This window comes from Aythya fuligula, chromosome 21 (genome assembly GCF_009819795.1).
Source record: "Aythya fuligula isolate bAytFul2 chromosome 21, bAytFul2.pri, whole genome shotgun sequence".
NCBI classification, from domain to species: Eukaryota; Metazoa; Chordata; class Aves; order Anseriformes; family Anatidae; genus Aythya; species Aythya fuligula.
Genome location: NC_045579.1, coordinates 2,584,095 through 2,600,782, shown reverse-complemented (window position 1 = coordinate 2,600,782; position 16,688 = coordinate 2,584,095). Strand labels below are relative to the sequence as shown.

The 16,688-nt window shown below is 46.2% G+C and overlaps 2 protein-coding genes across 4 annotated transcripts in view; both read left to right on the top strand.

Annotated features, from left to right (window-relative positions):
* PRDM2 (PR/SET domain 2) overlaps positions 1–5,509 on the top strand; it is a 71,516-nt gene extending 66,007 nt beyond the window's left edge. For all 3 annotated transcript variants that reach the window (XM_032201261.1, XM_032201258.1, XM_032201257.1), the window contains 2 exons: positions 828–961; positions 2,120–5,509. In XM_032201261.1, coding sequence (XP_032057152.1) covers positions 828–936 — 109 coding nt within the window. In that variant the 3' untranslated portion in view covers positions 937–961; positions 2,120–5,509. The remainder of the gene's footprint in view (positions 1–827; positions 962–2,119) is intronic.
* A 7,104-nt stretch (positions 5,510–12,613) lies between these two features.
* KAZN (kazrin, periplakin interacting protein) overlaps positions 12,614–16,688 on the top strand; it is a 181,325-nt gene continuing 177,250 nt past the window's right edge. The window contains exon 1 of the mRNA XM_032201447.1: positions 12,614–12,845. Coding sequence (XP_032057338.1) covers positions 12,728–12,845 — 118 coding nt within the window. The 5' untranslated portion in view covers positions 12,614–12,727. The remainder of the gene's footprint in view (positions 12,846–16,688) is intronic.

The following is a 16,688-nucleotide window of genomic DNA, read 5'->3' as shown; positions in this document are numbered from 1 at the left end:
ACAAATAGGGGATTTTTTTTTTCTTTTAGTTTAAGGAAGTTTAGCTTGGGTGTATATTTGAACTGAGATTGTATGTTCGACTACACCTAAGCTGTTTTATTTTCCTTGCTTTGTCTTGCGTTCAGGCTTCTTCTTGAAATCACAATCGATAGGGATGTAATAATGCCGAGTTAAAATCCCTGATTTTCACTTTTCCTTTACAAGAAAGATGGGATTCTTAGAGTTATTCTAAAATTTTAAATGAAATAACGTATCATCTGCAATAAAGACACCCGAACAGTGCTTGCTGTAGTGACCTGTAAAAGTAATTCATCAAGTTTATAAGTGTTTTCATGGCAAAAGTGTACTTCAGGCGTTGCCTTTGGGTAAAATGACCAGATGGGGTATTGCGCTTATATATGGTAAAATTATTTTTCTGTACATATCTATCTAAAAATCTGATATGGACTGTCATGAGAAAATGAACCTGACTCCTTGTTCTCTACATAGCTGTGGATTTGTCCGTTCATCCTAGTTGGAGGGCTCTCTAACTGGGACAGCGGGTGGGAGGCTGGAGGCTGCTTACATTGAGACTTCCTACCTGAATGAACTAAAGATCAAGTTCAGAACAAGGCAAAAAAGAAGAAAGAAAAAAAAAAAACACTCTTGCCTTCAGAAGCACTTGGAGGATGAGTGAAGTGTGTAAGGTTTTTTTTTTTTTTTTCTTTACTCATAGGTTTCAAAGCTGCTGTGGGGCCCCTAGCCCCTCAGGCATGTCTATGCTGGTGTTTTGTTTCTTTTTTTCCGGTACCCTAATGTGTATGAGTTTCTCCTGCCTCTTTGTACAGTTACAGACTCCGCATGGCCTCTAGATGTCCCTCCTCCTCTTCTCATAACACCAGCACCAGGCAATGCAAGAAATCCAGCTGCACTGCATCCCACTTCTTCAAGGAATAGACTTCTGCATGTCAAAGCTGCACAGGTACAGCGACGCGGTCACGGCATGTCACAAACACACCCTGCTTGTGTTTCTCTGGGCAAGGATTGCAAAGCACTTTACAAACCCACAGTGGTGCTGCTCTTGTAACTGGTCATTGGTGAGAAAACAAGCATGAAGGGGAATAGCAAGGTGCCCTATGGCAGAAACAGGGCCTCTTGCTCACCTGAATCAAATGCAAGAGACAAAGCCTTCCCTAGCGATGTGTAGCCCTTACATCCTCTGCACCAAAAGGCTCTGTCACGGCAGTCAGCTCTTAGCCTCGTGGAAGATGTAAGCAGTGTTTTCTTCCATTTATGAGCTTTTGAGACCTGAGGTGTTGCTCCTCTGGATTATGTGTTGAGCTTGAATATTTTTTGTAAGGATGAGGCTTTGTCTCCATCTGGGAAGGAGTGCTGTTTGTACCTGAGAGCAGCAGAGGGTAAAGTGCTTTGGGATCTACAGATACTATGGTTGGCTGCTCTGGTTGAATGACAGAAGCTTGAAGACCAGTGTTAAAATGCACTTTGCAGTGCTGTGCTAACAAATAAAAGCACTAGGTGGAGTTGTAGCAAGACAAACTGCTGTAATGAAGCTATATAAACTTGGATAAATTAATGAGCTGGCCCAGTGTTGTAGGTGATGCTGAATTATTTTCCCATTGGTTAACTTTAAAAAAGGCACTTTGTCTTCTGATCCTTCATTTCCCCAATGGCAATGTGTAGATAATCACCTCTTTTACACTAATGTAATACCTCAGGAATGTTATACTTACCTGTATGAAGCTAAAGATGAGAATGATGGCCAGCAAAATTGAGACACCTCAGCCTGAAATTTATTCTTTGTTAAAATGGTTAAGTATATTCTGAAAATAACATTTTGGGAAAACATTAGGAAGATTCTGAAGCTCACTAGCTCCCAAATAATGGAAGTGGTTGCTAATGAAACGTTAATGTCCCTAACTGTAGTGTAGACCATTGAGTTAGGGGAAAACCAAGCGAAGTTGAAGCACGGGCATCTTCCCTGTGCTGCACTCACTGAACACCTCGTCCTGCTTCCAAGTCGGCGTGACGGGGCCTCATTGCCTGAGGAGCCAGGTGGATGCTCTGACTGCTTAGCCTTGAAGTTGACTCTGATTAAATGCAACTCTCTGTGTATTTGCAGGTACTAGGAACTTTTGACTGGCAAAGGTGAGGTGAAGTAATCCTCAAGCATTATCTTCTCCTGCTTTTTCTCAGATGAGGTGAGACCGGTTCCTCAGTAGATAGCAGGGACAGCGGTTTCTTCTGCTGGAAGCAATGGCGTGCTTGTGTCATATTGTCCTTCCTTCCAGAGAGAGAGGGAGAGAGCGCGGAGCAGGGCTCCTGCCTTCTCCAGAGCACGATGAACTGTGGATGCTGGTGAGAGGGTGATTCCCCAGTGTCCCCTGCCGCGTGAAGCCCACGCGTCAACAGCCAGTGGAATAGCATGGAGAAATGTTCAGACAATTGCAGGCAGATTAACCCTGTTCAGAGGGCTGATGGGTTTGGATGAGTCTCCTCTTTCTGGTCGAACACAGAGGGGTTTAACATACTATGCAATTAAATTCTGAAAAGACTGTTACATCATTTTAGTTTCTACTTTACATCCTAACGGGTAAAGAACTGGGCATCCCACAAAAATCCACTGAAGAGAGTGGTAGGTTTTGCTGAGGTTTCCACATCTGAAGCCTGTGGGTACCCCAGTCTCTTGACTTTGTACCATAAGCTTTAACGGGCATGATGCCATTGCTTTTGAAGTGTGTCAGGACCCACGTTTTTTTTTGGAAGACCACCTGTTAAGTGATCTCTGTGAAATGCACTGATAGCCCAGTTTCATAAAGGGACAAGCATCTCAAAAGCTGCCATCACATTTGTTGCCAACCTGGTACTCTTGGTATAGTCAGGATTTATTTATTTAGTGAGAGTACCAAACACGCATGTTGCTGTGCACTATCAAGCAACAATTTTCCTTCAATGTGGAGCTCTGTGTTTGTGACCTGTAATGCAAGCATGCTTAGCTTCAGTGGTCCTGTAAAGGAGACATCTGTGAATGGCAGCCAGTAATGTTGCAGAATAGGTCAGTTACTAATATGCAGTGCAAAGAGGTCTCTTGGCTCTTGCTCCAAAATGTGACAATCACAGGTGTATCATCTGGCAGGGGTGCTCGGGCAAATTTCACCTCCAAGAGATTCCTTCCAAGAGGTTCCTTCTGCCCAGTTTTTGTGGGATCCCTGCTAATGTAGTGTCTGAGTTTGGGATTTTTCTAGGAGGCCAAGGGGGTTGATTGCCCTATTTCCCCCTTGTTTCAGTCAGTTTATTCCTTTTCTTATCTTTGCACTCCACACAGGTAAGCACACATCTGTGTACGCACACATTAGTTGTGAAAAAACAAGTGCCCAGTTGATACTCCTTCCCACCACCACCCTGAAAAGGTCAAAAAAGGATCAATTATTTATATATCTACATATATATATGACATATATTAATATATATATGTATGAAATTGCTGAAAACAGTTGATTTTTTATAGTTTTGATGAAAATCAGAATGTTCAAAATGAATACAAAAGCTTTAAACAAAAACTATTGGTTTTGTTCACCGTAAAAATGTCTTAGCTACATGTTGTTTAAGTTGGAAAGCAAAGGTCTTCAGGACCTTGCATTATCTAGCTACAGATTTTTTGGATAACCCCTATTGGAGGCTTTCTAAGTGCAATTGTGGTGTGGGGGAAGGCTGAGATGCTGAGAACTAGATGAGCCATAAAAAGCCACATCCCCTCCCGTGTTTGGAAATGATGTTTCCAGTCTGAGACCGAGACCATGGAGATGCAGGCTTTGTGGGGAGAGCTTGTGCCATTGCTGGCTGTTCCGTCTCTTGCCTAGAGTGGAGAGTCTCTAGGATTTGTCCCCTCTTGAGCTTTTTGCTAGCAATAATTTCCTCTTGAAATATGTGATGTACTAATTCCAAACTAAGGCTGATTTTTTTCACAGCAGCCTGGAAGACTGAGATTCTCATTATTCATTAAAACTAGTAGGAAGTGAGTATCCAAATCTGCTAGGCAGCTTGGTAAATCTTGGTCAAAAAGCACAGAAAATAGTTTTCCTGGCCTTATATATACATATATATATATCTCAAAGAAGCTGGCGTGCACATACAGCTCTCTAATCAGTTTGGCTCGCTTTAGTTTTGCACGTTATCTTTCCTTTAATTTTCTCTGCACATTATCTTCTTCCTTTCATCATCTAGTATTAGTATGGTAAACCCTGTTCTTCAGAGCAGGAATTATCTTCCTGTGTGTCTGGACAGCATCTAGGTAATTTGAAAAATGAATATACAGTGCTAATATAACACAGCTCCAATATACTCTGTCCTAAAGCACCACTTCGATATGCCCTTGATTTTCCCAGTGCAGCTGTGTTAGGTGTTTTGTCGAAGATCCTGCTTACTGTATAAATCTTCACTGGTCACTCAAGGACTGTTGTTGAGGAAGAGCTTTCTTGCCATGCAGCCCAAATCCTACTTTAAAGAACCAGTTCTTCTGAGACGCTCTCAACTTCCAGCGACAGTAAGTTGAATGAAGTACAGAGAAGTACATCCATTTCTGGCATGGATGCTGCTGAGTTCAGTGCCTTTAAGGCATACCAATGAGGTTATTAGAGTTCACTTTTGTGCAATTTATTTTTGCTGCTTTTTTGTTTTTCTTCTTTAGAGTGGTGTTAACCATAACAACAGACAAACTCAAGGAGAGAGGTGTGTAAATTGTTGTGCTATATGAACATTTTTCCCAGAGAAATTCTGGTTTATCACACAAACCTGTAAATATGTATTTACAATTTTGAAAGCACGTCTTTATGTCCCTGATTGTAAATGCTCCGTTTTTAAAGTTTTATAATGTGTGTTACTCAACCAAGAGACCACAGCACACAGCTTCAGGTTGTACTGGTCTATCTGAAAGATCCATTACCGTCTAAGCTGTGGTAGAAAAATATTTGTGCCACTGACAAGAAATAACCCATTGTTGCACCAGACTTTTCATCATTTTCCCTCAGATGACAAACACATTTTTTTGGGGAGGGTGGGGGAGTTGATTTTTCCTGTAGGAAAAATGAGTTCAAAATGGTGTCATTTCTCTAGAACGATGAGGATATTTTCTTCACAGTAAATTCAGGAAAGTATGCCATTTTTTCCAAGGCAGAATTTCACAGTTTTGCAGCAAATTTTTAACCTCCCCCGTGCCTGCTGATGAAACGTGAAATTTTGCCCTTGACTAATATCACAAGTTCTTGTGAAAATTCAAGGAGAGGGTGGGGAAAAAGCTCAGGTTCTGCATGTAGGAATTTGCGAGGCTGACACCGGTAGCTCTGCAGTGCTCTCCTGACAATGCCGATGTTGAGAAGTTTATGAAAAATAAACTGTGTGGAGACGTGGTATTAGCTGGTTGGTGCTCGGATGCTGAACATTGCTCTGGAAGACTGAAAGCTCTGTTGTCTGTCTGCCATGTAAAGAAAAAGAACAACAATAAATTAATGTTACAAACTGCACCATGGAAATATTTGTTATTTGAGCAAAGGAAGTCTTCAAAATGGAGCTGCAGCCTATTCTAGCTGCAAAATAGGTGAGTGCTTGGGGTTTTACGGGTGGGTGGCAGGAGAGGAGAAAGAAGATGGAAGTGTCACTTTGCCTGCCAGGCTCTGTCCATGCTATCAGTGATTGCAGCAGACTGAGCTCTCCTGATGCTTCAGGCTCCAGGTGGACACAGTTGGATGGGCAGCACCTTTGTATTTTGGACTCTCCATTCGACCCCAAAGCTCTTGGTGAGCCTTTTGCAGCACTGAGGAATCGACACAGCGCAGTGCAGTTCAGGAGGCTGCTGTCCCCTGCGGGAGGTGAACATGTGGGCAGGGTATGAAGAGGGGGGGGTCTGCTTCCCTACTAGGAATGGTCCCCAGTTTGTTCATCTCAGTTAAAGGAGATGCTCCATTGCTAGGCCTTGGGTGGGAAGGTTTGGACCTTGTCAAGGTTGTGTAGGGCTGTGGAGCTTGGCACTTTTGGTAGGGCAGTTGGGCACCGTTCACCACCAGGGCATTAATCCAGCCACATTCTTTAGAGACAGGAACAGATGCAATAAACATCATTGGGAATGGCTGAAGGAGAGGTATTAATATTAATTTCATGTAGACTAGAAATAGCTCTTTCACCCCAGAAAATCTGAAGATTCCTTACACGCTATAAATCCAACCTGTTAGTACAAAATCCACTCTTGTCACCACTGCACATTGTTGCCCTGCCTGCAGCAGCCTAGCAGTCAGCAAACCTCCTCTTGCAGTGTTGCAGTCTACCCGCTTTTTATTAAATGACATTCAGTGTCAGGATTTGAGTGATCGAATTTTGCTGAACTGTAAATTTCTCTGTGTTTGAAAATCTTCTGGGTTACTCTTTAGTGAAATAGATACGCACTTGTTTTTTATCTGTCTGAGCTGTCACATGCAGCAGCGCTAATTCCTCCCTTTGAAAAGAGCTGTGGCTTTTCTGGAAGAAGACTACCTTCAAGAAACAGGTAAGGAGAAAAAACTTTCTCATAGGAAAGCTTCTGCCTTAATCCTGTTTCCTCCCACTGCAGCTGCCAGGTGGCAGATGGGTGCAGCCAGCAGGAGACTGCTGTTGGCAGGGCCCCTGACTGAGTCTCAGTTCCGTGCTCAGGGTGCTGATGCAGAGGCAGTTCAGGGGAAGAGGGAAAAATGGTCAGGCTGTCTCCATCTCTGATGCCCGTGCGAGTTGTGAATAGCTTTACAAGGCTATAGGATGTGTGGTGTGGTGTGTGTGCTCAAGAAAAAAAGTGTGGTGGGCAAGGAGAACACAAGTACGTTACACCTGGGATCCCTGACAGCTTGTCACGTACGTGAGATGGGCCAGCTATGGATGAACAGTGGAAATAAAAACACACATCAGGCACTGCTGAGCAGCATTTTCCTGGCTTGTGAGCGATGGAGCCTTTCACCTCCAGGCCACCAGCTTGCATCGAGCCAAGGTGACCGCTCCGAAATGGCTGCGGCTGGTGGCCAGCAGCCCACATGGGGCGAGCAGCAGGTGCTCCCTGCCTGGTCTTCCAAGGGTACCAGCGGGCAGAGAGAAATAGTGCTGTGCCTTTCAGTGCGAGAGGCATTTATCTCAGTTTAGGGATGAGCTAGCCTCAGCAGTTGACTGAAAAAACACATTCTGGCTTCCTGATCGTGAACAAGCACCATTTATTCTTAAATGAAGAAGAGGAGGAGGGCAGACAGGTGCTTAGGGGTTGGAGGGAATCAGGGAGGAAAGGGATTTAAGATTCAAGCTGTGCTGCATTTGTTTTATGACTTGCTTTGCACCTGCCTTGGAAGAAGAAGAGACAGTTGTTAAAGATTAGGCCTCCCTGGAAATACTGTCTTAGGTAAGGGATGCTAATGCAAATAGTCCCCCCCACGCTCCTTTACTGATCTGCTAAGCTCTGGGTCACCTTGACTTTATCAGCGCTTAGCAGGGTTGGGTTTCTGTTCATTTCTTTTGGAGTGAACTGTTAAGATGCTTTTAGCATGCCTCGTAAATGTTCTATTTACAAATAAACGAGGTATATTAGCCCCCTTTTCATTTTCTTGAAAGTGTCTCTGTTTTTCTCATTTACTCTTGGAATTAACGTTTGCCTGGGTGACCAAGCCTTTTTGAACCATTGAAATAAATACTTGCATCAAGATCAATGAGAACCAGGAAAGAAGCTGGTAATTATAGCTTGGGTGCTGTGCTCTGTGTGCAGGGTCTCTGGAGAACTTCTGGGAAGGGCTGAACTCAGTGCTGGTTCTTGGGGCAGAAAGCTCCGTTCTCATGAAAGAGTGATTTTAGAAACTAGAGAAGTCAGTGGAAGGTTTCAGTAGGGGCGTCAGCTGTATAGAGCATTGCACTGTTGCCTTTGGAAAGTGGATGTAACTGTTAATGATTTTATTTAACCAGAATTAACACACACACACCAACCCCTGCTTTTGCTAGTGTTGACGGCCATGGAGTAGACTGTTTTGGGACCAGCATTACGTTGGAATATTTGCACTGTAAAATACATTTCTTGTGATAATACTCAACCTGTCATCTACCAAGCATATTTACTCCCTTTTACCTTTTTTCTTCCTCCAGCCGGAGTACTTGACTGACAGGCTCCGTGGTTTCTCTGTCAAGTCCAACGATGAAGGTTTCCCTAGGGTGCTTTGTTTTAGGAATGCCTCTTTATTTAATCTTGGAAAGTAAAAAATCCAGACTATTATTTCCTTTAGGACTCTGCCCTAGTAAATAACGTATGCATCTGAATTCAGCTTCTCTTTGTGCCTACCACTGACTGATGGGAGTCCTTTCAGGCTTGGTATTTCTTTTCTACGAGGATATTCATACATTACTTAAGCCATACCTCAGCCTTTCTTTTGATCAGCTACCTGTGGAATTCTCAAAGTCTTTTGGTGTAGGGCTTTTTCTCCCTGTGGCACTTACATCATTTTCTTCTGTACCATTTTTTTTTTTTTTTGAAAGAATACAACCCAACCAGACAAATTTCTCTTCCAGCCTAGAACTGATGGAGATGAAGGAAGGAATAGCTTATGTTTAAGCTCTCTCTGTCACTTATGCCAAACAAGTGCATTGCTTCAAATTCGTTTTGAGTTTTACAAAACATTATTTTTCTTTGTGTGATGGATTGCATAAATGTTCCAGAACTGATCTCAGTAGTGCTGTCTCCAGAGGAATAATTGCATCCATACTTCAAGTTCCCCGTGCATCCAGCCAAGGATTTTGTCAGCTCTCCTTGTGATGGTGCTGTGCTGCAACAAATGCAAAAATCCCTACTTTTTTTTTTTTTTTTTTTTTTAAGTCTCTGCCTTGTAACAGTGAAATACTGATTTCTGACACACATCCTAGGTGGGATGACCCGTCCTTACCAAACGGTGGATCCCACCTCACCTAGGTGGGATGCCGTCCTTACCAAACTGATCCTGCGTGGGCTTCCCACAGGCAGCAGCTCTTCAAGAACTGCTCCCACACGGCTCCGTACCACGGGGTCCATCCCTCAGGACCAAACTGCTCCAACCTGGGTCCTCCACGAGCGGCAGCTCCCCCCAGGACCCCTACTCCTGCGTGGGCTCCTCTCCATGGCTGCAGCTCTGGCTTGGGGCCTGCTCCTGCAGGGGCTCCCCACAGGCCGTGGCCTCCTCCATTGCAGGTCCACCAGCTCCACCATGGGCTCCTCCATGGGCTGGAGCACAGAAATCTGCTCCACCAGGGGCTTGCTATCTGCATGGCTGTTTCTCACTCCTCTCTCTCCCAGCTGCTGTTTCCTAGCAGTTTTTTTCCTCTTTCTTAAGTAGGCTCTCACACAGGTACAAACAACATGGCTTAGTGGCCTGGCTCTGGCCAGCAGCAGGGCCCTCACCTAACACAGGGCACGTTCTGGATTCTTCACACAGAAACCACCCCATGGCCCCCTGCTACCCAAACTTTGCCACGTAAACCCACTACATTTTCACAGCCGGTGATTACCTGAAAGCCTTAATGGCTGCACAGAGCTCAAATGGAGCTTCATCTCAAAGCTGGAGGCAGCGGAGGCCTGTCAGAGCAGAACTGCCCGAGAGAGCTCGGTTTGAGGAGGCCGCAGTCACCCGGCATCTTCTGGTGGCCACAGGGCAGCTATCAGGGCACTGCATTGACTCCATGCTCTTTGCCACGGATGGGATTACCTACATGCAAGCTGTGCTGTTAACCAGGCATTATTGCTAGCACTGACATTTTTCCTTTTTACCTAAAACTATAAAATTTGAGGCAAGCTGTTCCATTAGCAGCAATTTTCTATGCAGAGTCAGTCACTACAGCTGGTGGAGTTGGCAGCGACGCTGCAGAGCGGGGCCTCAAGGAGTCTCGCACGTTAACTAAAGCTCAGATCACTGTGGTAAGCACAGAAGCCCAGAAGAGGAAAGTTCAGTGTTGGATCCTGCATGAAACTGGGCACAGCGACACGGCTGTCAGCTGTGTGTGTGAAATTCAGGTGAGCTGCAGTGAAATACATGGAAAATTTTTCCACCTCGCAGGGAGGCATTTCCTGGGAGGAAAATGTACCAAGGTGAACCGGAGCATCCCTTGGCCTGCTGTTCAGAGCAGAGGTGAGGCACTGCTGTGCCTCGTCTTGCTGGGTTTAGAAGGTCATCGATGCTGAGCAGGTAGATGGTGCCTAAAACAGCCCAAACAAGAGGGCTTCTTTGCTTGCTTACTATTTTTCAGAGACATGTACTGACTTGATCTAATGGCTGCACACTGTGAACGACAGCATTAAATGAAGCGTGGCTGTTCTGCGTGCTGTGCAGGCGCTGTGTGTGCTGCGTGCAGTGCCCCAGCAAGCGGCTCCTGCTGGGGAGTGCTGCAGGGAATGGGAGGGGGCAGCGAGCCTGTGACCTTCCCGCATGGAAATAGGAGAAAGGGGCAAGGAGGAAGGGGAAAGGGATTTTCAGGTATCCTTTTTCGTATTTTATTTTATTTTATTTTATTTTATTTTATTTTATTTTATTTTAATTATGCTTTAATATTTCAGAGCTGAATGCAGCTATGCAGATAGTTTTGCAAAGGAGTCACCAAACAGCTCTGTGGGAATTTCCAGATACTTGATCGGCAGTACACATTGCACGAGGTGGTGACGGAGGGAGAAATGAGTGTAGTCCCTCTGTTCTTCACTTTCCTTCTCACCCAACTAAGCGCCACACTTATATTGGCTTTTCTGACTTTTTGTATGGTTTTAGAACTTGGTCTTGTGGGCTTTGAATATCAGACTTTGTCCAAACAAGTTTGCCTGGCAAAGAGAGTGAACAGGCAACAGAGCCAGCCCAGTGCCCTGTCCTCGTTGGTGGGATAATGAGGACAAGACTTCGGGCACATCCCTCCTCTCCCCCCCATCCTCTGCTCTGCTCTAATGACAAGAACATCTGATAATGACAAGAACATCTGACATAATTTCTTGTAGACTCATAAAACAATGATAATTATAATTCTATGATAATGAGATGTCCTATTAATACATTATTTTCTCTTTGTAATGTTGGAGACTAGATCTGAACAAAGCTTTTTAATTATTATTATAATACAGCTTTCCCTCTGTAGGAGGGATATAATAGTAATTCCCCACTGTGAGATGTATGGATGAAAATACAAAGTACCATATGCAATTTGGATATTATCATTCTACTAAATCTCAAGCCCTTCCTTTTTCTTCATGAAAGCTGTATGGCATGAAGTAAATTGGGTAGCAGCATTAAAAGAAACACGCAGATTGCTTAGCATATCTAAACTTCAGGAAATTCACTAATTCTTCTACTTCCTAGTGCATTTGGCTGGTTTTGCTTGTGCTGCTTTGGTAACGGTGAGAAGAGCCTTTGATATTTGCAGGTCAGGGAGGAGAAAAACAGCAACTGAGATCAATACCTGAATGCTGAAGTCATGGGGATCGAACCACATGGCCAATTTTTTCTTTTCTCCGTATAGCAGGCAAGAAGGTCAAGTGGAACATCTCTCTTCTGCTTGCGAGGACAGAAATTGTTCCTGTGTCATAGCAAAAATGAACATGCAAAGATGCCTCTGTTTAAACACTTTGCTGATCCGAGCCTAAAACCATTTAAACCAGTATGGGAAGGATCCACCTGGTGGGAGGCAACAGCTTCCAGCACAGGCCCAGTTCCGCAGCCATTCAACTGCTCTGGGCGATAGTGGTGGTAAGGGGGGGACGCTTGGACCAGATGATCTTGAAGGTCTTTTCCAGCCTCATCGATTCTACGATCTGCCAGTTTTGTAGGGCTGGGAGGAGGGCGAGGCACATGGAAGTGCTGAAACTGGGATTTTCTGGGGGCTGCCAGTTCCGAGCCGAGCTCGCACCGTGCAATGTGATTGCTGGAGGCGCTGAGCAGCCCAGGCTTCAATTCCCCCCTGCTAAAACCTCTCCTTGTGCCCCTGGGCGAGTCCTGCGGCCTCGGCTGCCTGCAGAAAGGGGCGATGAGGCCTGGAGGTGGCCAGACCCTCGCTGGCACCTGCCCAGTTTGTCTCCAGCCGAGCCCCAGCCTGTTTTGGTGGTGGGCTGGTGCCCTCTCCTCCCAAAGACAGCACCAATGACTCGTGGAGGACAAAATGATGCACAGCTCCCCGAGTCAGCATCCTTTTTGCACGGGATAGTTTAAAAATAAAGACGAATCAGCTGTGTCAGACAGGTCCGGGAGTTCACTCCCGGCCCTGCGTCCCTGAAGAAAATAAAACACCAACCAACCACCGCCCCCCCCAAACCCCCAATCGGGCTGGGTATTTGTGAGGGAGCAGCTCCACCAGGGCCCAAGGGCCGGGGCAGAGGTGAACGGGTTAAGGCCGAGCTGCGGCCCCGCAGCAGCAGGGGGAGGCCGGAGGCAGGGCCGCCGCAGCGGGGCGGAGGAGAAGGCGGCATCGCAGCGCGGCTCCGGCCTCCTCCATCCTCTCCCCTCCCCTTCAACTGCTCGGGAGGGAGGGACGAGGCAGCCGGGAGCCTCCTCCGGCCTCACGGAGCCAGGTTGGGGCTCGGAGCCGGGACGAGGGCAGCTCCTGGAGGCCCCCCCCCCGGTGCTCGCCGTGCCCCTGCCCCGGTTCCCGTTGAAGCCCGGCGGCAGCGGGCGCCTCTCTTCTCCTCCCTGAGGGGGAGCACGGAGCTCCCCAGGGGGCCGCGGGCAGCTGCGGGGCTCTGCCCATGACTAACGCGAAGGACCCGAAGAGAGCCATGGAGTCCTCACCGGCGACCTCCAGCCCTGCAGGCCCCGTCACCTTCTCGCAAGTTTTCGGGCAGCAGTGCCAGCTGATGGAAGCAGGTAAGGGAGGGACGGGGGGGGGCTTCGTCCCCAAAAGCTCGGTGTTTCCCCAAGGGACAGCGGGGGTGAGCCCCGTTGTGGCTGTCCACCTGCTTCGGCTCCTCCCTGAAGTGATTAAAAGTCTTGTGTCTGTGTGGGGTCACGCATTTGAGGTAAAGGTTGGGGTTGTTGCGTGTTTGGGGTTAGCGTGGACCAGCACAAGGTGCTCTGAGCCCTATAGCATCGTTACCTATCAGTGTGTACACAACACATACAGCAACTTCTGAAACACAAGGGTAGTAATTGCTTCAAAATAATTACTTCAAAATAATTGCTTCAAAATAATGTGAGCTGGAGGTCAATTTGCTGTCGTGGATAGGGACTTGCTACACACAGTTTCGCTAGGTGTGTGGTTCTCTGTTGGTTTTCAGTTCCGTGAAAGACAAAATATTTGGGTTTTTCCTTTGCTTTTTGTGGGGTTTTGTGTAACTGCAGCACCTAAATTGTTCTATTTCCTAATTGTTTTCATGTGTGTAACTTCTCAGGGCTTTGCCTGACGATCTGTTGCTTGCACCTTTTGGTAATTAAAGAGGGAGCGTGTGGGCTGCCTGCACCCACTCCTTCCCTGGTGTTTCCCTTCAGTAGATCAGCACAGGTGCCGTGAAGTGCTGCTCTGCTGAGTGCTAGCATCCTCCTTCAAACCGAGCTCCCAGGATTAACAGATTGGCCTAATGACTTTGACAAGACTCAGTCTCTTTTCCCATCCCTGGGGACAAGAAGCTTAGAGAATGGGTATGTCTGTTTGCTTGTGGCTGTGGAGAAAGGCCTGTGGTTCTGTGTTTGTGTTTTTTTTTTCTTTTTATTGATACCTCAGCAACACTTGCTATGAATTTCCAGTACTCGCTTTGAGATGTACTGGCTTACTCTTATTGCTACGTTGGGGAACACATTAGCTAAGATACGTGCATCAAAATGTCCACTCTTTCTCTGCTCCTTTTCCTCTATCTTTTCCCCAGCAAATTCTCTAACTCCTCACATTTATAGTGTTTGTATTTCTGTAGTTGGAACCAAAATATTTTGCACTGAGGTTTTGCTGCAGATCTCAGTGCGACTTCTGTTGTGACTCTCTCATGGTACTTCCACAGGCCGAGTTAGGAGAGCGACTCATTTGCTGATGACTGCTCAGTTTATCAAGCCTGTGATCATAGTGCTGCCTCCAAGGAAATGTCAGCAAGTTTTCTGGGAGGGTTTGGTATTCATTTTTCATGTCACAGGGCATGGAATCAGTCCCAAGGCTGTGGATCCACTACATTGAGTGCCACACATGGAAGAGACGCATTAGAGAGCCCTGGTCCTGTGCAAGCAGTTTGTTTTCCACATGAGTAAGACCAACCAGCTGGGAAAGCACAGGTGGAAAATACTGTGGTCTTTGCTCTTTCTTTCCCTTTCTCACCAAGGCAGACATCTGCAAGGTTAGGGCCTTTGAATCCTCCCCAGTAACTCAACCACAAGGTTTTCTGTGGGATTGCTTCCCCAGAGGTATTGCCAGGGTACAAGGTGCAATGTGAGGCAAGGATGTTGCTGTGAACACCACTGACATTCAGAGAGAAATGAGTAGGTAGAGTGTGTGATCTATGTGAGCTTTCTTTGTTCATGGCAACAGCAATATATAGAAGAATAATATATAAGAATAATAATATATATTCTGCTCTCATCCACGAGAGCAGAACTTCAGTGGATGTCTGAGGATATGTCTGTGTCTACAGGACCTTGCACAGTTTGGCTATCCCAGCTGTCACTGTCCTCTGGGGCTTTGATGTAGGTGGGAAGGATGCCCTGAGGAAAAGGGAGAGGATGCAGGTGTGGGACACCAAGCTGGAGGCACTCAGTTGTGCCCCTGAACAAAAGACATCGAGGTAGAGCTGTGAAAGGGCCCTACATCGTGTGGGGCTGTGCAAGTCCTTCAGAAACCGTAAAACCAGGTCTTGCCCCAGCCATTCCTTTGCAACATCACTACCTGAGGAGCTCTGCAGAGTTAAATTTTGACCTGTGCAGTCCAGGCTACACCAGCAAGGCTTGTAGACACTCAGTACCACATTCCTATCGTTAGTGACATCTGTTTTTTCTAACAGCACTGCAATGTGCTTGAATAATAAAGGTCCTGGCCTTAATTAAATGTCAAACTATGTGCCTGGAGAAATGCTGATCTCTAAATAAATCAGACTCGCCAGCACAACTTTCAGGTGCCATCTGGAAACATCTCGTATTTTCTATACATCTGCCTTTTTCACGTTGCAAGTAAGCCAGAATGCTAGAAAGGGAGCTCTGGTTTTTATTCCAGTGTGGGGGAAAGGAGGTGTGTGGGAACAAACAAGAAACTGCAAACACGTAAAAATAAACAACAACAAAAACCACAAAACCAAGCCAGAACCAACAGCTCTGAAGTTCATAGTCTACCTGAAAACAATCTGAGTCTGGCTGTTGACTTCAGTAGGTTTCTGATCAAGGGAAGGAGACTTTGCCCAGATGATTCCCAGATTTTTCTGAAGATGTCATGTTTGTTAGCTGAAAAGCAATCAAGGCAGAAGCTTTTTCCTCCCAGGTAAAGTCCTCCCTGTATAAATGGGGATGCCCGCTGCTTGTTGGGTGAGCAGGACAAGGCTGGAGAGTCGCACTGAACTGAACCTCACTTTCAGAGATTTTCTTCAAACTGCTCACTTTGCACGGAGATCTGGGTGTTTGGGGCGGTAGGGACTCTTTTCCTCCACAGCACCTGCAAGAAGAGCCTGCCTGCAGAGTAACCCTTAGGTTTTGTGTAGCAGCATCTGTCCTCAGGAAAATGAGAGCGGAGGACGGACACGTGGCCGAGCAGCCTGCCCTGCTGCACGTGTCTCTCTCGCCAAATGCCGTGTATCAGTAACTTGCTCTGAGAAAACAAACATTGAACATCTTCAAAGTTAGCCTTTCTCCTGCCAGCTGCTTGTCTTCCTGTTTGATAGAAGACTTGAACAGTTTTCTGTGCAGCTGATTCTGCATAATTGGCTGATTATTCATGCGTTGTGTTTGTAGATTTGCATAACACCCTAGGAAGTGCAATGATAATGACAGTATTAGTCTAAAGAGTATGTTGTCATAGGGGAGCCCTGCTCTGAAGCTGTTCTGCCCTTTGCACAAGTCCTTGGTCTTTATTTAACCTCTGGAGCGCTGTTTACTTTTATGTTGCATAGAAAATGAATTTTGGAGAGAGCCTTCTGCCTCGGAACTGTCCTCTACTGCACTGCTGCCGCTTACTGTCCATTTATCACGCCTCAATAAACATTTGTTTGCTGGGGTGTGTTCCTTGCAATTACCTGGGCTTTTCTGTTTGCACTGAGCACAGGATATAGCGCGGGTAGGAAGGCTGTGCTTTTATAGCACGGCTGGCTTAACTCCCTGCTTTGGTTCACTGACACTGCTCTAGCTGCCCAGGGCAGTAAATCCTTGCTGCCGAGTGCATTAAATTTGCCTGATGCAGGAGGGAGCTTAGTGTCAGCTGGGGGCACAGCCACCTTTCAGGTGAGTGTAATTTCAAAAGAGGGACCGTGATTCCTACCCAGGATTGCTTGGTGAGCAAGGTTTCCATCCTAACCACAGAGCCAGTGATTTCCAAATGCAGTAACCGAGGGGCTGGCTTTATAACCCAGTGCTAGATCTTCCATCGCAGCTGGATGTCCTCTCCGCCAGGCAGTGCTGGATGAGGCTTCTTGATCGGGACATGAATTTGCACCTTACTCTGGCAGAGTTTCATGCTGTAAATTTTGTTCAAACAAAAATACGCTGTCAGTAAGAGGCTGCAGGTTTTTTTTTTTTTTTTTTTCCCATTTG